This window comes from Triticum aestivum, chromosome 5A (assembly GCF_018294505.1).
Source record: "Triticum aestivum cultivar Chinese Spring chromosome 5A, IWGSC CS RefSeq v2.1, whole genome shotgun sequence".
In the NCBI taxonomy this organism is placed as follows: Eukaryota; Viridiplantae; Streptophyta; class Magnoliopsida; order Poales; family Poaceae; genus Triticum; species Triticum aestivum.
Window position 1 is genome coordinate 365,264,304 of NC_057806.1, and position 25,670 is coordinate 365,289,973.

Here is a 25,670-nt window from a genome sequence, read left to right on the forward strand (position 1 = left end):
GGAGGTTGTTAAGAGGATTTAGGACTAGGAAGTTGAGGAAACCAATAGTGCAAAGCCTAAGAAAGGACCTGAAAATTTTGGCCCAAAGGTCTTTCAAATTTAACTAATACTATCAAAGCTGCAAAAAAAACTATTATGGGATACCATAGAGGAATACAAGAACCTTACAACCATTAAGCTTAATGGTAGAGATATAATCAAATTCCCCTTCTCAAGCTATGTTCTTGCTAGACAATCTATCTATATCAATATAAAAAGACCCAAAAGGGGAGATCCAATTAATCTCAGCCATCAAAACATGTCAATCCAACAACCTAGATTGCTTCAATATCGAACCCTCAACACGTTAAGCGTGCAGTTAATTTCATGCCAAATATAGTGCTAATCACATAATAACACACAAATAATATCCTACTTAATATCCGCATGCACTTAATATACTTCCAAATTAACGTGCATTGCACGTACACATTGACTGGTTTGAAGTAGAAAGCCACTATCAAATGGGTTAAAATAGGTGATGAAAACACAAAGTTCTTTCATGGCAAAGCCACTATTAAATATAGGTAGAATCACATTTCCATGTTGCAAAATGATTTGGCAATGAGCATCATGACCATCTACCTACAACTGTTATTTTGTGGAGGGCTTTCAAAGATATATTAGACAATCCTTTCCCACTTTGTTTTCATGTCCCTGCGAAACAAAAAAAAAGATTTTCCCACTTGTCTCCATGCTGATTTGAAATATTTGGCAAAAGGGTGGATAATCTACAAGATCTTGATGCGCCCTTTCACCAAAAAAAAGGAATTATGAAGCTGGTTATGCAGCTTCCCTCAAATAAAGCCCTCAGAGTCACCAGCAACCTGGTTCAATGGTGCATCATCAAGGATGTCTTGGATAACATTATTTCTAGGATTTTTACAACCTTATTGAGGATTTTTACTACGGAAAAGTGAACATATGGAGCATTAATTCCTCCATCACCCTTGATGCTAATGACTTGGACCCATATATCTGTTAAATTGCTCCATAAAGAACATTACCAAAATCCTAGCTAATAGATTGTAGAAGGTCATTCTCAAATTGGTCCACATTAATGAATACGATTTTATCAAGATAACCATTCAAAACTGCTTGGTCTGGGCTTATGAACATATATATCCCAATGCCATCACTCCAAGAAACAGATCCTGGTGGTTAAGTCAAGTTTTGAAAAAGTTGTTGATCTTATTGAGCACAATACCATCGTGGATATTCTCAAAGCTAAAGATTTTGGCCCTGGATGGCTCATTTGGATACACATGATCTTCAAATAAGGCACTCCTGCTATATTGCTCAATGAGTTCCATAGGAGTTAGAGAAGGAGACCCCCTTTCTCCTCTGCTCATTGTCCTTGCTGCTAACCTGGTACAGTCAATATGCAATGAAGCTATGGATCACCAAGACACCAACCCATCAAAGTAATTTTACAATCATCCTCAAGAACTGATTATCAGTGATGCAATATGTCGATGACACCATCTTGGTTTTAACTGCATAAGAAATGCAAGTCATATAAGCTAAATTTCTTCCCATGCACTTTGCCTCCCACACTGGATTAAAGGTTAACTACAACAAATACGTGCTTGTTCCATTTAATGTTCAAAGTGTCATGATTAGGCGCTCTGGGATGCTCGCAGGGAACCTTCCCTTTCACTTACCTAGGTCTGCCCATGAGTCTGGACAAGCCAAGGATTGAGGATTTCACTGTTCTCATGCAAAGGGATTGAAAGAAGATTAGCTGGTTGTTTGACTTTTTGTCTTATGATGGAAGACTGCTTCTAGTCAAATCTTTCTTCTCTTCCTTGCCCACCTTCTTCATGTGCTCACTAGCTCTGCCTATTGTCGTGGTTGATCAAATTAACAAATATTTTGACACACTACATTTAGAGAAAAATTGACATAGAAGGTAAAGTGGATGTATCTTGATGATGAACCTAATATGCAGCATAATAGACACCTAGTGTGCACTTTTATATCAATTTTTCTCTAGTCAAATCTTTTAGGTGTCGATAGTTTATCTTATAAATTTGGTCAGACATAGACATGTTTGATTCTAGAAAACCTAATATGCACTACATTGTGGAACGAAATATGACCCGATTTTAAGGAACATCTGGCTAATAATTTCAGTGGAATTGCAATCATGCTACAGTCTGGCAAATCGAGTCACAGACACTGAGCTAATTTTGGTCCTATAGGCATAGCTGGATACAGGATTTCCGATGAAATGAACTGGTCACAGGATAGTTGTAGGAGAGGACATGAGGAGAAAGACAAAGACTACACAGTTCTTTAGAAACTACATTCATTCTGAACCGGCAACCAACCAATTACTGAAACATCCTTATGTCTGAATCGGTAGTTCTGAGTTCTAAAATTAATTATAATTAAGTATATCATTTCTGCATAGTCCAGATAAGAGAAACATAATCTGTGTCTGGAATAAATTTGCACGAGGCACTTGCTGGAGGCAGCAGTGTCCATGGTGTTATGAATTTATTTAAACTTTATGATCCAGATAACCACCACCGAGGATAAACAGATTCTATTGTAGTTAATTTTATATTTTCCCTATTTCAGGCATAAATTGTATTTAAGTTGATAACCTGTCACAGCTTGGATACCTATACATCTGATTTCCAGGCTACGGCATCAAGGAGGACAAGTTGAACCCAAGGAACTAGGATGAGTGGCTGGATTAGTTGATGCTTAGGATTTAGATAATAATACCACTCAACACTCAAAGAACTGGAATCATGTAATGTATATGTTATGTAATTGGGTGGTGAGGAGAACCATTGCATTCAATATTATTAGCATCATGAAAGTTTAAGCACTGAAGAAAATTATGTTTAGTATACCCGGATACCATCATCCGCTGCTGGCACAACAAATATCATATGTGATGTATCTTTAAGCCAATGAGAAATGTGAAAAAAGAAGAGTCTCAGCAAGTGAGAAGTACTATCCTAGAGAAATCTACAATGTGACAAAAATGAACCTCATGTGCAGCATCACGCTGTATGCAATACCTAGACTTCAGATGGTGTCTTTGCATCGATGGACAGCGCGTGCAGCCCACTCTTGAGCTCATCCTGCAGGAGATCATACACAGCCCTGTGTCTCTTGAGCATGCTCTTCCCCTCAAACTCCTTGGACACCACCCGCACATTGAAATGCGTCTCTCCATCGCTACCTGCTACCCCGGCATGCCCACTGTGTTGATACGAGATGTCCTCAATCTTGAGCTCCAGTGGTGAAAGCCCTCTCTCCAAACTATCCCTTATCCTCTCCTTCCTCCCACCTCCAAGGCTGCCATTTCCTTCCACAACAGCAGCCGGTTCCTCCTCGAATTCCTCCTCCTCAGGCCTCTCCGCCTCTGAACTCTCATGCGCTTGCCCACCGAAAGCCTCAAACTGAGGCTCCTCCTTCTCCACGGCAGGCGTTTCAGTACGCTCCTGGCGGATTTCTTGGCCGCCAGTCACCTCCTGGCCCGCAGCGATTTCCAGCGCCTTGAGCTTCATGAGGTTGATCATGTTGAGCAGGCCGCTGTTCCGGGAGGGCGAGAGGCTCTGCCTGATCCCGAGCATCTCGATGAACTCGACGGGCACCATGGCGACGTCCCTGGCGGGCGCGCCGGAGAGGCCGAGCACGAGCAGCGCGGCGAGGCCCTTGGTGAGCTGCGCGTCGGAGTCGGCCTGGAAGCTGACGCAGCCGGGGGCCTCCGCCTCCGGCGCGGCGTGGACCCAGACCTGGGAGACGCAGCCCCGGACGCGGTTGGCGTCGGACTTGAGCGCCGGGTCCATGGGCGGCAGGCGGGCGGCGTAGGCGAGGAGCTGCTTGTAGCGGGTGCGCTCGTCGGGCACGGACTGGAAGAGCGCGATGATGTCCCTGAGCGCCGGGGGGAGCTGCGCCGGGTCGACGGGGGCGGGGGCGGAGGAGGAGGTGGAGGGGGTCGGGGAGGCGGCGGACCTGGCGGCGAGGCGCTGGAAGGAGACGGGGCGGGAGAGGGTGAGGAGGTGGGGCCTGGACAGGAGCGGCCTGGAGAGGGGCGAGGAGGAGAGGAGGCGGAGCGGGGCGGAGGTGGCGGCCGCGGACGCCATGGGTGGCGGCGGAGGAGGGGTGGCGATTGGGGAATCAGAGGTCGGGTTGGGTTTCTTCTCTTGCCCCGCGGCCGGAAATTGGAGAGGCCAATAGCTTTTCTTTCTCTCTTTGATTTGATTTTGTTCTTCTCCTGGAGATGGAAGAAAAGGTCTAGGCCATGGAATCAATCGACGTGGCTGTTCACGAATGTGCGCGTGCGCATGGAGACAGGCCCTTCATGTTTTTTTTCTTTTTTTAGAAATTGTTCATTCAAATCACGAATCAGTACAGAGTAGGTGTCCCTTACTAGCATACTGAAACGCAAAAACAAAGGACCATAAATACCTAGAGTACTCTAAGACAACCATAACACAAGAAGATCTCTGGAGCCCTGTGTCATCATCCCTGAATTTTGAGAGAAGACCCCTGCAGCAGAAGGATATGCAACCAGTTGCAAATAGGTCATCGTCTTCGACTACGATACAATTGCCGCCACGTTGCTTTCTCCTTTCTTGACATCAGCGCTGAGAGGGCATGGACATCAATCCAACACACCTGCAACAGCCGTCGCCATCTTTAGCTTTGAGTACCGCGAAAAGTGTCCCTTCCGGAAGGAAGAGAACTCGAGTCATCCGACCGGTCCAGCACCACGGCCGGGACATCCACCCGGGCAAAGCAGGATCTCCCACCAGCATCAGCGCAGAGGAAGGAGAAGAACAGCAGCAGCAAATCGTACCAACAAGGAAGAAGAAAGGTCTTCGTCTCCCTACCTCCATCGCCCATCTGAGGATCCGAACGGCCAGTGCCGATGGACCTCCAATCACCATAGCCCGCGACCTCGACGAGATCCGGGGATCCCCAACACCGCTGGCTCCTAGACAAAGGCAAAAGCCTCACCTGACCGCGAACGGAGCCCAGAGAAACTTATTCCGACGCGACACCATCGCAACAGCCTCGGCAGCGTCTCCCTCAACCCTAACCCTACCACACACCAGCCTAGTGAACAGACCCGAGGTTCCCGCTCCCTTCCGCCACCGGAGCGGCCGAGGGAGAGAGGGAACCAGCGGCGTTACCGGCGGCGCGCAAGGGACCCCTAGTCGCCTCCTTGATCACCTCGAGCGATCCAACTTTTTCGGACCCCTACGTTTGGGTAACGCGAGGTTCGCTTGATCGACAGGCCCTTCATGTGAAGCATAGCCTAGCAGGTCTGGCCTGCTTTTTATATTGGACCAGGCTCAACTTTGATCCGCGTCCCATTGCCCCGAAAAAAAATACCCCTAAAAAACAAGATTCCTTTTACATCGTCTAAAAAATAATATTACTATTTTACATATAAAAAAATATTCCTCTCCCTCTCACTTCATTCCCGCCCCCTCCCCACAAAAACAGACTATACGTCATGCGTCGAGAAAAAAAATCAGGTTAACTGATTTCCTCTCCCTCTCACTTCATTCCCGCCCTCATCAGGCCATCGCCGCGTACTATCCCTCCAAACCTTCCCCGAGCACCAGATTTATCCGGCGAACCCGCACCTTCCTCCCCCCTCCCAAACCAGTCAACCTTTGGGTTGCCCTCCACATGCAATGTCGTCTGCGTCCTCGCCGGTCTCCCCGTGCCTCCTTGTACTCGCTACGACACAATCGTCTTTGGTCTCGAGGTTGCGCATTGTCTTCTTCGCAGATCAATCAACTCAAATAGATAAAACATGCAACTTACATATAGCTAATGCTGCAGCTGCTACAAAGTTTCATTAGGTTCTTCATGTCTTAGATATAATTCTAATGTGCTTTTAACATGTCGCTTTACGCAGCCGCCACATCCTCTCCAAAGAAAAAGGTTTAGGATTCCTGCTCCGTTTTTAGGTATTTCTAAGTTTATTTAGGGTATGGTGTCCTCCTTAGTAAGGTGAGGCCGTGGAGGCTCCTTGGAGATGGGACAAGTTTCTCCTCACCTAGCCCTTGTGGAGGTGTGTCTCTGACGGATCTCGCGCAATTCAATCGGTGCATGTCTTTGATGAATTTGCTTGGATCCAATCTTCGTTTCATGTGTCTGCAGGTTGGATTCTTTCAATCTACACTTTTCTTCATCAGTAACGGTTGCTTCTGGTGCACTGGTCTTGGGGGCTTAGCACGATGACTTTCCAACTGTCTACTATAATAAATTTTGTCCGGCTTAGATGAGGGAGGGGCGATGACGGCGGTACGCCTCCAACTCATTTCAGTGTTTGTGGTCGTCACTAGGTGGTCTCCGGACGTGAATGTTTCTTTATTACATCTGGTGTTCTTGTACTGCCATGAATATATTGGAAGTTTTTTCTTTCTTAAAAATTCAGTGTGCTTTTGCGCAGCATGCATCTCTCTGTTCCATTTATTCTGTCCACCCTTTTCCAATCTTGCACAAACCACAACACTAGTACACTCTGAACTGAAACCCTGAATTTACAGACAACCATTCCAGATGATTCCACAAGCTATGTACATGTACGTGCAGCTCAAGCAGCCAGCGCATCTCTTGCTTCATCGTAGCTCGCTTGATCAGTTCAGGATTTATAAGCTTGTCCTGAACTTATTTTGAGATGAAAGCTTGAGTCTCCCCGAGCTCTTCTCGTCGGCACCTTAGCAGCTTAGCTTACATTATGCTGCAGCCGGGATCCTGTTGCTGTTGCTGATACGGAGCGTAGGCGTAAGCAGGGTAGGACGGCATGGCGTTGTACTGCTGGTACGCCGGGTAGGGAATCGGCGTCACCGCGTTCTGATGGTAACCGCCGTTACCCTTGGAGTCCTTGCCGCCGCCGCCGTCAGCTCCACCGTAGCCGTAGCCGTCCTTCTTCTTTTCTCCGCCGTAGCCGTAGCCGCCATAGCCGTAGCCGCCATCTTTCTTCTTGTCGTCGCCGGACGACACGCTGACGAGCTCGGCTTTGCCTAGGCTGCGCCGGAGCATCGTCGTCAGCGCGATCGGGTCGACGCCGTCGCCGAGGATGATGATCTTGTCCCCCTCCAACGTCGCGGATGTCACGCCTGCAGAATTCATTCACCACCTCTCCCTGAGAACCAACGAAGAGAAGAAGATAATTTAAACAGGTGGTAGTCATGATCAGTGGCTTCTTCTTCGTACCTGCCATGCCAACGGCGGCCTTGAAGGCCTTCCTCCTGTTCCTCTCGCCGTCCAACGGCAACTTGAGAACAATCTTTTGCTGCAACACAGAGCGAAACACGGTCAGATCGACGCACAAAACTGAGCGATAAACACTAACACTCGTAGCTAGAACACGACGAGCTAAATTGGTAAAAGGTTTGCAGATTAGCAACCAACCTTAACCATCTTGCTTGGACAATGTTTCACACGAGCTCTAGTCTTGTCTAGCTTGACAGTAGAGTTGGATGAGCTTCTGCGTCTTATCAGCAGCAAGATACCCCGGCCCTATTTATATGCAGACAGAGAGTAGACGACACAGAAAGGAGGGGGAGAGGGTCAGAGGGAAGCAGCGCGGAAGGCTATAGAGACAGAAAGCTAACAAATGGAACAAACTACCAATCAGCCAACAAAATGGTGGGAGAATAATTGGCATGCCTGGCACTGTGCCAAACGCCCAGCTCACCATGGACCCGGCGCTGCTGTTCCCGGAAGCTCAACGTCGAGTGATTGGGTGGTAGGCTCCGGTCGGTGCTAGCTTGGCCAGAGTTTCCACACATTAACTTGGTCCAGACGAAAGACATGTCTGGCTTGGTCAGTGACAAGTATACTACTAGTGTAGTAGAGAGAGAAACAGAAAAGATCTTCCTCAGAGATCTGCTGGCACTAGCAGATTCAGTCTGTCGAGCTTATCGAATATGGAGGACCTACTTAGCAGCTCATCATGGAACTCTTTTAATGGTTAGCGTCGTTGTTGTGACTAGTTCGTCCAGGGAGATTTGTTAGGAAAGTCATTCCAAGAAAGAGACCAGTGACAATTTTCGTCCTTGATCGATCATAGAAGTGTTTGATATGTGCAGTGACAACTGTGCTGGGCGGTCGAGTGGCATGTTCAGCATACATTATTATGCTGTGATTTGGATACTGCTGTGTGCGTTTTTTCTCTGGTTAGCGGTAGGCTCCTCTGGCACTCAAGGTGGGGTGAAAGAGATGTGCCGTCAAGTGAAAAAAAAGAGAGGTCAGAGGTGAAGGTGGCGTGAAATCATGGTTTCCTAGCTACCCTCCGGTTTGGTGCAATTGTGACCCCATACATCATGTTTTGCAATCAAATTTGCACGCCTGAAACTTACGTTTGTCACCAGCGAACCCCTGTGAAGATTCAGAGAGCATACAAAAAGAAGAAGACAAATGTAGCAAAACATTAGCGTGGATGATGCATTCTGTGACAAACTTAAGAGTATTTCTGTTTCACCGTCATTCGCTATTCGCTGATTTTCGCCGAGACTCGATCGACTGCGGAGGCGTTGCTAAGCTTGTAAGAGTCACAAACAGCTGAACTCGCACATAGTGGTCTTGTGGTGAACGCACTGATGGCATCTGACAGGGATATCCACTTGTATAATTGTAAATTTGTGTAAGCACTACGTCTAGAGTGTTCAGCTTAATCAACCTGTAGCAGGAGTAGTGAACTACCGATAGCAACCGCGCAGTAGGTTTTGGTAACACTCCACTCATTCCCGGATCGGCTTCCAGTTCCAGCCAAAGCACGCTTAATCAACAAGTTCTTGAGAGATGAACTTAAATATAAGTAGATGCATCTTGTTAGTATTTGATATCTAGTGCGTTCATCCACGCAATATAAGAGATGAACTTAAAACCATCACATCCCTCATTTTCAGCCCCTACTATCTCTCTCTGCGTGAGACATTTTATCGAACATGTTATGTGCGGCCACAATGGCAAGTCGGCGGCGGCCGTGCTTGCACGTGCTAGCTAGCCAGCACGCAAAGAAGCAGCGGCCGCGGCTGTGCACGCACGCGGCCCACACGAGGCTGTTGCTACACGCGCGGCAGGCCAGCCCGCACGCAGACGTGAGCAGCACGCGACGCGGGGCGCGCAGACGCTACGGACGCGAGCAACATGCGGCGCGCGGCGGCCAACCAGCCTGCACGCCGGCAGGCAGCACGCGGCGGCCACGGACGCAACCAGCAGACGCAAGCGCGGCCATTCAGCCTGCACGCCGGCGCGCGGCCAGCCAGCATGCACGCGGCGCGCGGTGGCCACGGACGCGAGCAGCGCACACGCGGACGGCTAACACGCAGTGCGCGGCCGGTGGCCACCTTCGCCCACGGCAGAAATGACAAATCTGAAGTATGGACAAAATTACTCCCTTCATCCCAAAATTTAAGGTGTATTGGTTTTCGTGCAAGTCAACCATTTGAAAGTTTGATCAAAATTATAGAACAAAATAAAAACATCTGCAAATACCTAATAGATAAAATGTAAAACTAGCTTTCATGATCAATAAAATGATATAAATTTTATATTGTGGATATTGATATGTTTTTTCTAAAAACTTGATCAAACATGCATTCGTTTGACATTTGAAAAAAACAAATACACTTTATATAAAGGAATGAAGTATTTCACAAGCTGAATTATGTTTGAAAAAATTTCACACAACTGACCCTTTTCTGTAACGCTCGACATCTAGGCTTCACACTACATTGTGCAGCGCCTAGCTCTCAGGTACTACACGCCTAGCCAGCGTCGCACCCCATATAATGTAGCGCCTCACTAGGCGCTGCACAATTTAGATTACAACAGCTGCAGCAGCTCGCACTCTTATCATCTCATATGTTGTACAACACAACTTTATGTTTATGCTTACGCCCGATGGAGGAAGATGACACACACGGAGCATAAATTACGAGCCACACACAGTGTAGTTTAAATGCATCACGCGTGGCTAGGTAGTACTAGTGCTAGGGTTGCTAGGTTTATTTCCAACACGGTTAACCACCAAATAACCAAGTTGGCCAGCTGCACTGTTCCATTTGATGATATAAAAGTACGTCATGAATCCCTAGGCATTGACTCACCTGCTGCAGCTGTTGTAATCCTAGCTTTTAGACGTTGCACACTAACTTAGTATTTTTTAGGCAGTTTGGAATGCGACGCTGGTTAGGCGTGTAACGCCTGAGAGTTAGACGCTGCACAGTGTAGTGTGACGCCTAGATGTCGGGCGCTATACAAAAAGGTCAGCTGAGTGAAATTTTTTCAAACACAGTTCAATTTGTAAAATAATTTTGTCAATAGGTCAGATTTGTGGGTTTTGCCTCCGCCCACACCGTCGTGACCTGCCTCCGTCGTCTACGCCGGACCCAGCCGCCTGCTCTGCCCACGCGAGAGCCGTCGTCCTGCTGCAAGCGATAGAGCGACCAGAGAGGAATGGGGACTGGGTGAATGCAAGTGGGACCGTGTGGGTGTGAAAACGGGCTGCCTGGGCACCACCGGACCCCCTTGTATTGCAGCGAGTTCGGCGTTGATTTGAAGTATGTCGGTTAGTTCAGATGTTTAAGGATGAAGTGGGGTTTGATTGGGTCTACTTTTTTAAACTGAGCACTGACCAAGAGATGTTTCAAACGTTTATGAAGGAAATAGGGGTTCCGGCTGTAGATGTTTTTATGGGATAGCAAGACATTTGACGAAACTGATGTGTACATAACATAATAAGTTGATTAGTTGCTGATATTCATTATCAACACTAAAATAAGCTCACTTTATAGCACTTTATTAGTTTAGGCGACATAGCTCAACGTCCTTTTTTATCATTAGATAATTTGCTTCAGCTGTCACATAATCTAAAATACTCTACTTCCCACATTATTGTGTTTTCATGTGGAAGGATCATCTGGTGGGTCAAGGGTGTTCAATTGAAAAACCGATGCCGTAGCAAGCCCCAAAATCCCCCAGTTCTGTTTTTTCTCGAATACGCACGAGTGTGCGTATCATATATTATAGAAGGAAAGAGTAGAGACCCTCCACACATGAAAGATACAATGTTATTTACAGGTAGCCCTCGGTCACCCCACCCGACTAGCTAATTAGCGAACTACTCGATACTCTCCCACAATGCAAGGCCCAACATAAACCTCTCAACTTCCCCTTGTAGTAGTCCTGCCTGCTTCCATGCCCTTGCTTCGACAACGATGTTCTTGAGCACCTTTTGTGTGGATGGCGCCTCTCCGTCAAAGATCACGGCATTCCGATGGATCCACAGCTCCCATAGGGCCAAGATAGATATTGTCCTAGCCAATTTCCGGTGTTGCCCAATATCTTCCTGCCTGATGCACCACTCCGGAAGTGACTTCGTTGCGGTTGGAGCCCTGTCTGGTTGTCCCAAGGCCAGACACACCTTGCTCCAAACCTCGCCGAGCGAAAGACACATCCGATCATGATGTTGTGTATGGTCTCTTCGTGCTGGCCACAGAATGGACACGAGCCTTTGGTGAGGGAGGCCCCTCCTAGCAAGGCGGTCAGAGGTCCAACATCTATTCTTCATGGCCAGCCAAACGAAAAACCGACGTTGCAAGGGCGCCCGTGACACCCACGTGAACTCCGCTGTTGGAGCGATCTCAAGTCCCGCAAACTTGGCCGTGTATGCTGATCGCGCCGAGAACATGCCATCCTTCTCCCACGCCCAAAGAATCTTGTCTGGCGCATCCTCCCGGAGGGCCACACCCTCCACTCGCTGCCATAGTCCCAGGAACTGCCTGAGCATGTCGGCCGTAAGCTCAGGCCCGATGTCCTCTGCTCATGAATGATTACTGAGCGCTTCTGCTACTGTCCGTGAGGATCTCACTTGTCTCGATACCTTGGAGTAGAGCATGGGTGCCAGGTCTTGGATTCGGAAGCCGTCGACCCACTTGTCCTCCCAAAAGCGTGTGTCCTGCCCATGCCCCATTGTAGCTGTTGTCGCCGCGCGAAAGAGCGCTCTGGACTTCGCTGGGATTGCGATTTGGAAATCTGCCCATGGTCTTATATGATCCGTACGTTGTAGCCACGGCCATCTGGCCATCATCGCGGTGTTCAACCACCTCAGATTTGGTATGCCGAGACCACCGGCCCACCTAGGGCGGCACACCAAATCCCACGCCACGGCGCAATTGCCACCACGCGCATCCATCTTACCTTGCTAAGCCCCAAGTTCTCACTCCTTTTGTTTTCCTGGTTATTTTCGAGTATTTCTACCCAGTATTACTAGCCGCCCTGTGACGAATGAGTGAGCTTGCTAAGCCAACCACGTTCTTTCGTGTGACCATATAGTACCACCGAGCTCCATTTCCTTTGAGTCTATCTCTGTTAGCTCTTGTACTACCTCAGAGCATAACTTTTTTTCCTGGGACTTCCGAGCACCTATCGATTTTCTTATGCACATGCATTAGTATACAACTGCTACTCTCAAGAAAATGCACCGAGTACATCCAAGCAGGAATTAGCCTTCTATCATGTTTCTCTTTGAGAACAACTGTGTTGACCCCCGGTATTTCGGAGACTAGTTTTTCTCGAGTTTGTTCTATCTTTCACAGAAAAGAGTCATCTCTTTTGTTCTGTGCCTCTGAGCTTTTTTTTATTCCAGGTGCTACAAGTGGTTAAAATTTTTGAGAGGCTTACTGGGTAGCTTGGTAGTACAACCAAGGAATGACACACTCTCACAGAGGGCCGTGTTTTCCTCCCGGCCGTTCAATTAAGGCCTTGTTTGATTCATAAGTTCTAGGACTTTTTTTAGTCTTAATTTATAAGTCTCAAGTCCCTATCTGTTTGGTTCTTGAGACTTAACATGGACTAAAAGACCATATTATAACTATAAGTCCCTATAAGTCTCTCCTTGAGAGTCTTATTTTATAAGTTCCAAATGCCCACTTTAAGTCCTTAAGTCCCTCCTGTTTGGTTTAGATGGGACTTATAGAGACTTTTTTAAGTCCCTAAACCAATGAGTCCGTGGAAACAAACACCCTCTAATAAACATGCCCAGTAGTGTCGAGAATTTATCTTTGGTACTTCCGACACAATTAATTTTTTTCCTCGGTAACTGCTCTCTCACCCTGTGCGCATGTGCACACGCGCACCCCCATACCCCTTTGTAGTAAGAGAGGTTGTTGAGTAGTTTCGAGAGTTCTTTGAGAGTAGATCCCTTGTGAGTTCGAAGCCAAGATTATCCCTTTCTTGACCTCCTTCATTTGTGTTCAAATATCTTTGCTTCAAGCCTATTGTAGAGAGAAATCACATGTTTTCTTAAGATGTTCATTGCAGATGTTTTGAGCAGTTCATTCAGCCGAATTCGCTTGTTACTTTTGAAGGGTTTGTGTGTGTCTTCTAGATGGTTAAAAGTCACTTGAGATACTTCCAAGTTTTGGTGAAGGATTCAAAAAGTTTGCACAAGGGCTGATGACCGCCTTCTTCGTGGAAGATCAACTCCAAGTTAAGTCTTGACCTTTTATGGTACCAAGTCATGATGTAACAGGTGGCCACACGCTTAGCGGGATCTTTGTGGGAAACATTCTCATGATGGTCCGAACCTCCATCAACGAGTAGGATAGCGCCAATTATTTGAACCTAGGTAAACCATATGTTTTTTTGTTCTTGGAAAGAAGCACCTATAGTATAAATAGGAACCGAAAGACACATCTCCAAGAAGTTGAATATAGGTGGTGGGATAATACATTAATTCTCCGGACCAAACGAGCAATGCTAACTTGTAGTCTTTTGTGCCCAAGTTTGCTTTTCGACATCCCACAAAGCTACGGGAACATTTATCTCTTTTGAAAACATTATATGCCTCCTCTCCCATAGAACTTAGAACAAAAATTAAGAGCTTCCCACATGAAACTCGAAAGTTATAAACTGAAACCTTACTGAGACCCAACAAACCCCCAAATGTTTAACTAACACATAGACATAATTCAACACTTTTTTTGAACTTTGAACGGCGCTAAGAGATCATTTGACATAATTCTGAAGCCTCCAACTGAAGTTAAGATTAGCTTCTCGACAAGGTATTTTCACCTTTTAAACTAAATTTTAGATACCTTCTTGTTGAAATCAAGAAACTTTTCTCTGCATATAGGAGAACTTTATAACTTCACACTACATTTTTGTCCAACTGAAAATGGAAAGAAAGAAAACCTTGCATTTTGCATGATTTTAGTTAGTTAGATTAGTGCAGTAATTCTGGCATGATTTTGATGGAGAGAAAAGAGAGACTTTAAAGCATCTCCAACAACAACCCTATTTTTGGACACGAAAACATGATGAGCAAGATTTAAGGCACAAAAATTGCCATTTTTATGCACGAGCAAGTGCCATCTCCAACAACAGACCTATAATAGGGCAAAAAACATTTTTTTTGCACGAAACAAGGCAAAACTGCTCCAACAGCCGCCCTAAAATAGGGTGGAAGTGGCGGCGAGCCTATAGGGGTCGGCGGCAGGGTCGGAGGAGCCGGCCATGGTACGCAGCAGTCGGCGGGCAGGCAGATTTAAAGGTTTCCGATCGCATGCAGGCGTCCGAAACCAACCTCGCGTTTTTGCGCGCCTGCCAAAGTGCCCCAAATTTGCTGCACGAGAAGCCTCTTTTTCGGGCTGCCTAATTTTTCTTACAAAAGAAATTAAGATTGGCAGCTGCTGGAGGCCTGTTTTGACCCTTCGTGTTTCAAAAACGACAGATTCCCAAAGATAGGGCTGTTGTTGGAGATGCTTTTAGTCAGTTAAGCCCGTCATGATTTTGATACATCTTGCGTCGTATTTGAGTAATTTTGCATCTTGTGCTTCTATTCTTGCAAACACCTGAGTTTCTACCCCTCAAAAAAAAAAACCCTGAGTTTCCTTTTATTCATTCCTCCTGTACAATCTGTTACCACGCTCCAAACCACCATTGCTGATCCAACCAACCAACCTGTACTGTACTGTACTGTACATACGTACTGCTCAGTGCTCAGGCAGCCAACATCGCTCTCCTCTCTCGGCCAACTTCTGGGTCATGCCATCAATCATGGCCTAAACCCCGGCCCTGCTCCTCGCCGACGCATTATCTCTCCCTAATTAACACCTACATCTACATAATGCTGCAGCCTGGATCCTGTTCTTGATGCTGATAAGCAGGAGGAGCAGGGTAGGAGGAGTAAACCGGGTAGGACGGCATGGCGTTGTACTGCTGATACGCGGGGTACGTGATCGGCGCAACCGCGTTTTGAGAGTAGCCGCCGCCGCAGCCACCTTTGGAACCGACACCCTCCTTGCCGCCAAAGCTCCCGCCGCCGTCGCCGCCGTATCCATAGCCGTCCTTCTTCTTCTCGCCGGCGCCGTAGCCGTCCTTCTTCTTGTCGTCGCCGGACGACACGCTGAGAAGCTCTGCGTAGCCTAGGCTGCGCCGGAGCACCGTCGTCAGCGTGATCGGGTCGACGCCGTCCCCGACGATGATGATCTTTTCCCCCTCCATTGCCGCGGATGTCACGCCTGTCGAATTGAATTGAGCACCTCCTCGTAAGCACAAGAAGAAGATGGAACGACGGATTATGGATTAACTGTTATTTGTGGCTTGTTCATACCTGACATGCCAACGGCAGCCTTGAAGGCCTTCCTCCTCTTCCTCTCATCATCCAGAGCCAACTTGAGGACAATCTTTTGCTGCAACAAATATCCAAAAATTCAGCACGACGCACAAATTTGAGCAAACGGAACACCAGTCCTGGACTGGAACAAGACAAGCAAACTGAATATACCTTAACCATCTTGCAACTTGCACAAAGTCTCACAGAATCTCCAAGCTAGCTTTGACAGTACACTAGCAGACTAGCTAGCTACTCGAAGAGTTGTTTTGCTTTTGTGCAATGTGACAGATGCAACAGATGAGCCGCCCCTTATGAGCAAGAAGACGTCCTGGCCTTTTATAGGCAGGCAGAGAGAAGAGGGACCAGGGAAGCAGCAACGAAGGGTCTGGAGAGAGAAATGTGGCCAAATGGGACAAACAACTAATCAGCCAATCAAACAGTGCATTCTCTATACTGAATTATTGACGCGCCTGGCTCTGTGCCAAACGCCCGAGCTGGCTGCTGCTCCTCCCTGAAGCTCAATATCGTATTAGTGGTTGATACTCTCTGCTCGGTGCTAATGCGGCAGAAGTTTCCACGCATTTGCTCTTGCTCCAAACCAGCACACAGCTAGCTCTCTCTCTCTCTCTCGCTCTCGCTCTCTCTCTCTCTCTTCAGACAGACAGACACAAAGATAACTTGCTAATCTCCTCTGCTGGCACATTTTCGTGCTATTGACAGTTAACCTCATCGAAAGAGGTGTTGAAATATATCGTCTGCCTGTTTTTATGAGTTTCGGTTTTTGAATGAGTTATCTGAAGCATGGATTTAATATAGTAAGGTCTCAAGTTTAAAGACCCTCTCAACGCAATATATAATACGACTTTAAATCGATCTGACGTCTAAGTCTAAATAAGCCTAGATGAGAGAGAGATTGTCAAAATGTATTGTCTGCATGTCTTCATTAGATCCGAATTTTAAGATAATTGATTGAAGCATGAATTCAATATAGTATTCAAGTCAAGAGGTCTTGAATTTAAGACCCTATCAACCGAGACTTCAAATTTAGTCAAAGATCGTGAGGGGTAGAGACATAATTAGTTTAAACCAATAATGACTTGGCTTGTACTCTGAGCCTATCCCACATTATACTTCTATATATACCCCATATGAGAGTCAAATCAATACAACAGATATACATGGTTTTTTAAAGCGGTTAGTCCAACGACAGTGATCAATAGGTTCCTTCACCTTTCCGTAGAGCGCCGCCCCTAAGAGATTAATCTTCTCTCCTCGGGGGCGCCGCACCCGATCGATCAAAGATCAGATCCGTTCCAGTAGATCAAACAGTACTAGATTGATATTTTAAATTAGGCAAATCTTCTATTTCTAAATAGCTACAACACACTACCTATTTCTCTAACATACAACTATGCCACATAAATAAGTCATGCATGCAAGTCATAAATTTTACGTTATATTATTTTTGCATTACTCTATGCATGCAACACACCACATCATCATCAATTTATGCATGTTAGTCATACTTTATTCTGGGTATTTTGGGGGGTGGTCATAATTTATTCTTTGCGTTTTATTTTGTGTTGACAATATATGTGTTGGTCGGTTGCACCATAACTATGTAATTCACCTTCACATTTGGTTAGAATTGACATTGTTTTAATTCCAATTCATTTTTCCCTTCTTTTATATCATTTGTATTTTATTCTTTTGTTAAGACTGCATTTGTTACCCATTAATTTTAGATGTTTTTTGTAGCAGCTTCTATGCGTTCTTTTAGCAAGTTTTCGGGAGCAACGCGTCGAATAATCATCTAGTAAATCCAAAGATCAGATCGAATTCGATGAGGATACGCCAACATCTGAACGCATGGGAGTGGCTCGGTACGGCGGAAGCGAGCGAGCGAGCGTCCGGACCAGAGGGACGCAGGCGGCGCACACACGATGACGCGGCGATGGGCGTGCTTCATACGCGCGTCCCAGAGGGACGCAGGCGGCGCACGCGAGGACGAGCCTACGCCTCCATCCGCGCGCGTGAGCGCCATCGATCCAATCTAGAGTACATCGATAGCGCGTATGCATCACCTCCAGCTTCATCGCCTAGTGCGTCCATCGTCCACGTGCAGACAAGATGCCATGCAACGCATGCATCATCACGGGAAGGCCCTAGAAGCTATACGCTTGCATATATACAACGTACGAGAGGCACGGGAAGGCACTGGAAGGTACGACAGTGCATATCAGGCCATCCACACACAGGACAAAGTGAAGGACATCCATCGGAGGGAGAATACACCAGCCGACTTCGATCCATCTGCGTATAAAGTCATCCTCGGCTACACGCGCGCCGATCATAGCCGCCGATAAGCGAGCATTGAACATTAGCTGCTTTGCATAGCCTTCTTAACTCAATCTGATTATACAAATGCAGCCTTAAATGTATCATCTGCAGATTGTTTGGTTGTCTGCATGCCCTCTTGTCTTCATGAGCTGAACCACACTGTCTGGTGTTTGGTTGACCGCATGTTAATAGACAAATCCAAAACATGATGTTTGGTTGTATGGAACGTCTGATGTGTAGTAACCTCTTTGGTTAGTTGGTGAGATTACCAGCACACTTCAACACAACCATGTGGCACACATCATAAACAGAGCAGAGTATAAACAAAAAGATCAACAACTTAACAATATATTTCAGATAAGCAGTACCATACTACATAACAGTTCAACGCATAAACCATAAACACTTCAAAGCAGACTAGATAGTATTTAGGAAGAAGGTGCCCCGGCCCTAGTCCTTGGCGGCGAAGGCTTCGTCGTGCTTCCCACACTTGTTGACGACCTCAATGCCATCGTCGTCGAAGATGATGACCTTGAGGGTGTCGGGAGTGAGGAGCTTGAACGTCACCATGTAGCCGATCTTGATCTGATGAACGGCTGCGTAGGTGGCCCAACCCTGATCCAGGGTCACCCTGCCGTTCATCAGCTTCACCGTCACCTTTCAGGAGCAGCCGATGTTGTTCCTGAGCTTGAACTCCGTCGACACCGCGACGAAGTGCTTGGTGAAGTCCAGGGGCATGGGGATGCACTCAAACTTCGGTGCAAGGATGACCTTGCAGAAGTGAGTTGGGTCATCCTCCTGATGGTAGTCGTAGTTGTGGCGCTTGTTGCTGGGGGGCTCCTCCATGCGCTCGTCGTCGCCAACCTCAGGCATCTTCGGTTCTTCCTCGGCGGTGGGCGGCAACACAATCTCCTCGGGCATTGGATGAAGGGGTTGCTTGTCCTTATTGTCAACGGCAGGGAGCACCTCCGTGCCCATCTCATTGCTCTCCTCGATCTGCACATGATTGAAGAGCATGATTTATTGAAGAGCATGATTTATTGCTCTCCTCCGTGCCCATCTCATTGCTCTCCTCGATCTGCACATAATTGAAGAGCATGATTTATTGAAGAGCATGATTTATTGAAGGCACAACACAGAGTTCATGACTTATTGAAGAGCATGTAGTTAAAACGGCATGACTGTCACTCTTCTCCTCCTCTCCATCGCCCCTATATTTACTCACCCTGCCCACCACTACTTACCCACCCCTCTCTTCTCTCACTGTCAACCTTCCTCCTCTCCATCGCCATGAGTTCTAGCTCCAGCTCCAACGCCAACCCCTTCCCTTGGGGTATTGGTTGGAGGGCCTTCTTCCTCGGTGGTCGGCTGGTGACCGCACCAAATTAGAGAACATCATGGAGGTGTGCTCGAACTTCGGCTCCATGCCTGACATGCAGAAGGAATCTGATGCAGTGCTCATGAGGGCCACTACATAAGAGCTAAAGACGCTGATTCCTAACCCAGCGAAGGGCGTGATGGCAGTCGACATGATTCACCGGGCATGAATCAGGCCGTCTCTGACGACGCTAAACAAAGAAAGAAGTGGTCCAAGTACAAGAACTACTGGGCTCCTAATGGCCGTTGTGCCGCAGTGTACCGGGAGACGGCAATCGTGCCGCCAGCGGTCATCGGTGGGGAGCCTAAGGAGGAGGAAGAAGCGGTATAGATGCCAGCGAGGGCGCTGGAGCCAGGCCGTCGTACCTGGCAGATTGACCTCGACTCCGCCGAGGACGACGACGATGACCCGCCGCCCCGCACGGCGATGAACAAGAAGATGAAGGCGAGCCACTCGAGCCGCCGCTCTGCATGCCCGTGATGGCCGCCACGGTTAGCCGGTGTCCATTGTGTACCCCCAATTCCCCTTCTACTGCATCCGCATCTACCTCTATTTCAATCTTGCATGAACTAGTATGAAGTAGTATGAACTAGTAAGAACTACCTCTACATGCTTATCTACCTCTATTCCCCATTCCCCTCTCCGTTGTGGATCGAATCTATTGCTGGATCGAACGGGAAAAGTAGTGCATGACGAACACAGAGAAGTGCTTACCGCCATTGACGCGGGCCAAGAGATGATCCGCTTGCCGATGATTGAGTCTGGTGGTCTTCTTGCTATCCTCCGACCCGTCACCGCCGGTGAGAGTTGAGAGAGTGGGGGAGAGTGGGGAGAGGGAGCGGTGAAGGACGGTGAGGCTAATAACTGCCGGCGCTTGGGAAGCAACGCGGCTTCTCAAGCGTGGCCGCACGCATTAGCCACCGCCGCCCACGTGCACCGCTCGGGCCTGGCCCTAGAGAAACTGTTGATTCGAGCGTTCCCAGAGAGCCAGGCCCAGGAGTGCTTTAAGGTTCGTGCCATGCGGGCTGAACAGTAAAAGTAAGAACCAATCGGCCCGTTTGCGTCCGCGCGAGCCAGGTCAGGCCTCATGCAGACAACCAAACACCCCCTACCGATCGAGCGGCCGCGGTGCACGGCGTCTTCACAGTACTTGTAGCAAGCCGCAGATATGTATCTGCATCCACACCTCCGAGCCGAGTTGCATCATCTACAGCAAGTTGTATGACTTATGACTACATCGCGGCTCGCGCCCAGCAAAAAGGAAACATCTTCCTTTTCTTTTTGCAGGGAAAAACATTTTTGTTGAAAACATATGTACATGGAGAAGAGATGAAAACATATGTAACTTTAAATTCAGTCACAAACATCTGCTTCATTTTCTCTAGGACTGAGGAGAGATGTTAGAAGTATAAACATGCTAGTTAGAGATAAGGAAGGATAGAGATAGAATTGGTTTAAATCAAATGACTTGTCTTATGCTTCAAGCCACTCCTCACATAGTACTTCCATATATACCCCATAGGAGGATCATATCAATACAACATATATGTAGGTCTCCTTTGATTTAAAGGATTTTATAGGATTTCTGGAGGATTGTTATCTTTAGGATTTTTTTCTATGTTGGGCCTTTGGTTCATGTGATTGAATCTCATAGGAATTTTTTCTATGGAATCTTTTGTACTACATTTTATAGGAAATCTAACATCTACTTCAACCTCCTTTTACAATTCCTTTGTTTTTCCTGTGCCATCAAACACTCATTGCTAACCCTATAGAATTTAAGTGGGCATTGCCACTCCAATCATATACTTTTTCTATTCCTACGTTTTCAAAATCCTACGAATCAAAGACGCCTTTAGGGTTCTAATATTTTCTCCAAGAGGGCCCTAGTCTCCGTGAGGGGATTTGCGAAACGCAATGGCAGGGGCATGCAGATTGTGGGCCGCCGATCTGCGCCTAGATTGTCAATCTTGTTTGCGTATTTCATGTATTCGATGACGTATATTAGTATGCATAGATTTGTATTCACATTGTAAAGTGAAAGCATTATACATGTTTATGTGGGTCCATTTTCAAAGGTACAGATATTTCGGTGAACACTGTATGTAACAAGTGCCTACAAAAACGCTAGCCTTGTGCTGAAACCGTCCATTGTGTTCTTCTATCCCTGTCCGTTCTTCAAGTACCCTCTGCTTCTCTTCTTAAACTCTTGTGTTCTAGTAGCACTGTTGTAGACGAGAAGCGATCCAAGCTATTTTGTTGCAAATCGCTCACATACGGCAACGACTGAACGACACTAGGAGACGTATTATGTAAGCTTATCCGACACAGGTTAGTCGATGTATTGTGGTTGATTCCCGCAAAAAAAAAGATGTATTGTGGTTGATGTTAATTCTTCGACATGTTCTCGTAAGCACAAGGCATGCATATGGTTGCTGGGTTGTATCCCCTCCAGTCCACCGGGACCGGTTAGGGATGCGGGTGTGGCCACTTCTTACTGTGGGGGCGTCGACCCATGCCCGATGGCTAATGTCGGGCTAGGGGTGAAAGGAGGAGCCTTTGGATTCTACTATTGTGGTTGCATGGTCATGATGTAGATGGTTGGTGGTGCCTAGGGGAATGGTTACGGGAGCGGTGGTCTTGGATGGTGGCCTCAATGGTTGGCTTTCCGGCATGATCCGAGGTGGTGGTGGTGGCCAGTGGCGGAGGCAGGGGGTGCTAGCAGGGGGCCCGGCCTAGGTCAACATGCAGATTTTGCCACTATATGAGGGATTATCTGCTGCTAATATTGTGTATTTATGATGATTTTGCTGGCTTTGGCCCTCCCCAACATGATTTAACATCAGTTGGCCCCCCTGATTAAGTTTTCCTGGCTCCGCCACTGGTGGTGGCTTCACCTTTTGGTCATCTGGGTGACAAAGTGTGTAGTGGACGGGAGACTCTGGAATGCTCTGGCAATAACCAGATCCGGTGTGGCTGAGCTGACCCTTGTTGTGGTGGTGATCGGGATCCTCCCGTGATGTAGGCGAGTTTCTAAGCAAAAACTTTGTGTTTCTGGCGCCGGTGACGGTGGCGCCCATAGGTGTTACTTGCTTCCTAAAGATGTTGATGTGGATCTTGTCCTTGTGCTAGGCTCTGGGGTGAAAACTCTAATCTTTTGGAATTGGTAACGACGACGCTTCGTGCCGTCACCCTCTCGGGGGTGTTGTCGTGGGGCCAGGTGTCTTTAGTCGGGCCTCGGCTAGGTGTAAGGCTTGTTCCTTTTTTTTTGAGAATGTGTAAGGCTTGTTCTAGTTTCATGTTTATCCTTTAATTTGCTTTGTAAGTGGGCCTCTTGTTGCGAACCAACCTGTGGTTGGATGGTTAGAGGGACCGTGGTATCTCCAGCCCACCAGGGTTCAAATCATGATGCTCGCATTTATTTTTGAATTTATTTCAGGATTTTCGGTGACTTCGTAAATCTCAAAATGATATGCCGACTTAGTCTTTCGGAGGTGCTCATAGATGAGTGTATGCGCGTGTATATAAGCGCTTGTGTCTGTACTGATGTTCAAAAAAAAATAGGCCTCCTGTCAAAAACGCTTTTATATTATGAGGCAGAAGGAGTAAATGATTTTGATGCAGTCCCTGAACTAACCGTGCCCGATCGGGCCGTATCTTGAGTGATTCTGCATCTTGTGCTTCTATGCTTGCAAACACCTGAGTTTCCTTTTATTCATTCCTCCTGTACAATCTGTTACCACGCTCCAAACCACCATTGCTGATCCAGCAAACCTGTACTGTACATATGTAGAGCACTACTCAGTGCTCAGGGAGCCAGCATCTCTCTGCCCTCTCAGCCAACTTTTGGGTCAGGCCATCAAAATCATGGCCTGAACACCGCTCGCAACTCTCCAGATCTCTCCGACGCATCATCTCCCCTTAACTAACAACTAGAGTATGCCACTACTACATAATGCTGCAGCCGGGATCCTGTTCTTGATGCTGATAAGCCGGAGCAGGGTAGGAGTAAACCGGGTAGGACGGCATGGCGTTGTACTGCTGGTACGCGGGGTACGTGACCGGCGCAACCGCGTTCTGAGAGTATCCGCCGCCGCCGCCGCCACCTTTGGAGCCGCCACCCTCCTTGCCGCCGAAGCTCATGCCGCTCCCGCCACCGTCGGCGCCGCCGTACCCGTAGCCGTCCTTCTTCTTCTCGCCCCCGCCGTACCCGTAGGCCGCGCCGTAGCCGTCCTTCTTCTCGCCGCCGCCGTACCCGTAGGCGGCGCCGTAGCCGTCCTTCTTCTTGTCGTCGCCGGACGACACGCTGAGGAGCTCGGCGTAGCCCAGGCTGCGCCGGAGCATCGTGGTCAGCGTGATCGGGTCGACGCCGTCCCCGACGATGATGATCTTGTCCCCCTCCATCGTTGCGGATGTCACGCCCGACATGCCAACGGCGGCCTTGAAGGCCTTCCTCCTCTTCCTCTCGTCGTCCAGAGCTAACTTGAGGACAATCTTTTGCTGCAACAAATACCCAAAAATTCAGAACGATGCACAAAATTAATCAAACTGAACACTAGCTAGTCCTGGAACAAGACAAGCGGTGACATACCTTAACCATCTTGCGATTTGCACCAAATCTCACACAACCTCTTGCCGATTTGTCCTTTTAGCTACTCTTGAAGAGTGGTTTTGCTTTTGTGCAGTGTGACAGATGCAAGAGATGAGCCGCCTCTTATGAGCGAGAAGACGTTCTGGCCTTTTATAGGCAGGCAGAGAGGCAGAGAGACGAGGGAAGCAGCAAAGAAGGGTCTGGAGAGAGAAAGGTGGCCGAATGGAACAAACAACCAATCAGCCAACCAAACAGTGCATTCGCTATACTGAATCATTGACAGGCCAGGCTCAAGATCGTATTAGTGGCTGATATTCTCTGGTCGGTGCTAGTGCGGCAGAAGTTTCCACGCATTTGGTCCAAGGCATCAGTGACCCCCTTCAGAAAGGCAGACAGAAGATATCTTGGTAGTCTCTGCTGGCTGCCACTCACATTTTTGTGGTGTTTTTTTTTTCTTTTGTGATTGCACGTTTTCGTGGTGTAGACAGCTGAGCTTATCGAAAGAGGGCCCTATAGCTAGTCCCCTGATTGCCTTATCATAGTGATCTAAACGCTCTTATATTTCTTTATGGACGAAGTATATGGAATATATTTGTTTGTTTGTGTCGTTATTGAATTCCTGAAACTACCAGTAAAGGTCATTTTGTCGAAAGAGGGTTCTGAATTTTTCTCTCTCGCCGTCTCAAGAAAGTGTGTGAAAAAATGTACGTCGAATGGTCAGTTATCAATACCTTTGTCTTTACGGGGTGAAAAGATGCACGCGACAATAGCAACGTTTGAGAAATTGGAGCACCTGAGCTTCACTTTCGGCACAATCGCGACCCTAAATCATACTTTTCATACTATAAGTAGATACTCAAAATTCGTTTGAACGTAGACCGTTCTTACTTACATGGTCCTTTCGTTGACCTACATATTCTGCTTGTCGTCTCAAAGTCTAAACTTTATGTAATTCTACATAAGTAAATGCTTGTTTGGGTGAAGCTCTTTCGAAGAACACCTAGAAGATGCCAACTATTCAACTAAATACTGCTTTGAGATGACGGTTGTAGTACATTCTCTGTATGAAATTGATGTTGATTACGCTAACCTAGAATTTTCCAATCTGTTTCTGCCTATTTGATTGTTTTTTTTGACCTGATTTTGCCCATTTCATTGTTTAGCTGACCAGTGTTTTCCTGCTTTCAAGGTTATGATTTTCGCAGCCGATTATAAAAAAATGTGCTACCGCAGATTGGGTGTTAGATGGTGTCTTCCAATTGGTTTGCTAGCTGAATTCCTCCTAACTGCGCGCTGATATTTTCGGGGATAATCATTGGAGGGGTCCTCAAAAGATCTACATTATGGTGGGTACCCCATATCATTGTCAAGCACCGAGCAGTTCAATTAATCTCGTGGCACAAAAAAGATCACTGACAAAGAAAGAGTTCATAAATAAACTACTCTGTTCGATGGAGTACTCTAGTAGTACAAGCTGAGGTTCACATAACATGAACTGATGAACTGATTGGTAGTCGATGATTCGCGACAGAAGAAGAACCTTCGTTGTTTATGTTCCTGCATTATTAGCATCAGAACAAGTTTTCCTCTAAAAAACTAGCATCAGAACAAGTTCACTTTGTACCGTTGCTTAGTGTGGCCGAATCGGCCAAAACAAAAAAAATTAGCGAAATGTCCCCTGCAATTCGGTCATCAGAAGATACGTAGTT

At 47.2% G+C, this 25,670-nt stretch overlaps 4 protein-coding genes across 7 annotated transcripts; all 4 read right to left on the reverse strand.

Moving 5' to 3' along the window:
- Positions 1 to 1,074: 1,074 nt before the first annotated feature.
- On the reverse strand, positions 1,075 to 4,280 carry LOC123103389 (sufE-like protein 1, chloroplastic/mitochondrial). Of its 4 annotated transcripts, XR_006449767.1 has the most exons (3): positions 3,078 to 4,280; positions 1,704 to 1,881; positions 1,416 to 1,535 (listed from the first exon to the last, which is right to left on the reverse strand). XR_006449767.1 is itself a non-coding variant. In XM_044524961.1 (2 exons), exon 1 carries the CDS (start codon positions 4,146 to 4,148, stop codon positions 3,078 to 3,080), a length of 1,071 nt encoding a protein of 356 aa, XP_044380896.1. In that variant the 5' UTR covers positions 4,149 to 4,278; the 3' UTR covers positions 1,075 to 1,535. The 4 variants fall into 4 exon arrangements, 3 of the variants coding, with proteins under 3 accessions (XP_044380896.1, XP_044380898.1, XP_044380897.1); XM_044524961.1 differs by lacking the exon at positions 1,704 to 1,881 and having other exon boundaries at positions 1,075 to 1,535; positions 3,078 to 4,278; XM_044524963.1 differs by lacking the exons at positions 1,416 to 1,535; positions 1,704 to 1,881 and adding an exon at positions 1,113 to 1,407.
- Positions 4,281 to 6,465: 2,185 nt separating this feature from the next.
- Positions 6,466 to 7,547, reverse strand: LOC123103390 (uncharacterized). Its single transcript, XM_044524964.1, has 3 exons — positions 7,441 to 7,547; positions 7,243 to 7,321; positions 6,466 to 7,145 (listed from the first exon to the last, which is right to left on the reverse strand). Exons 1-3 carry the CDS (start codon positions 7,447 to 7,449, stop codon positions 6,757 to 6,759), a joined length of 477 nt encoding a protein of 158 aa, XP_044380899.1. The 5' UTR covers positions 7,450 to 7,547; the 3' UTR covers positions 6,466 to 6,756.
- A 7,360-nt stretch (positions 7,548 to 14,907) lies between these two features.
- LOC123103391 (uncharacterized) lies at positions 14,908 to 15,960 on the reverse strand. Its single transcript, XM_044524965.1, has 3 exons — positions 15,824 to 15,960; positions 15,650 to 15,728; positions 14,908 to 15,557 (listed from the first exon to the last, which is right to left on the reverse strand). The coding sequence occupies exons 1-3, from the start codon at positions 15,830 to 15,832 to the stop codon at positions 15,157 to 15,159; spliced, it is 489 nt and encodes a 162-aa protein (XP_044380900.1). The 5' UTR covers positions 15,833 to 15,960; the 3' UTR covers positions 14,908 to 15,156.
- Positions 15,961 to 23,056: 7,096 nt separating this feature from the next.
- Positions 23,057 to 24,142, reverse strand: LOC123103392 (holotricin-3). The gene is made up of 2 exons (XM_044524966.1): positions 23,962 to 24,142; positions 23,057 to 23,870 (listed from the first exon to the last, which is right to left on the reverse strand). The coding sequence occupies exons 1-2, from the start codon at positions 23,968 to 23,970 to the stop codon at positions 23,319 to 23,321; spliced, it is 561 nt and encodes a 186-aa protein (XP_044380901.1). The 5' UTR covers positions 23,971 to 24,142; the 3' UTR covers positions 23,057 to 23,318.
- Positions 24,143 to 25,670: the final 1,528 nt, after the last annotated feature.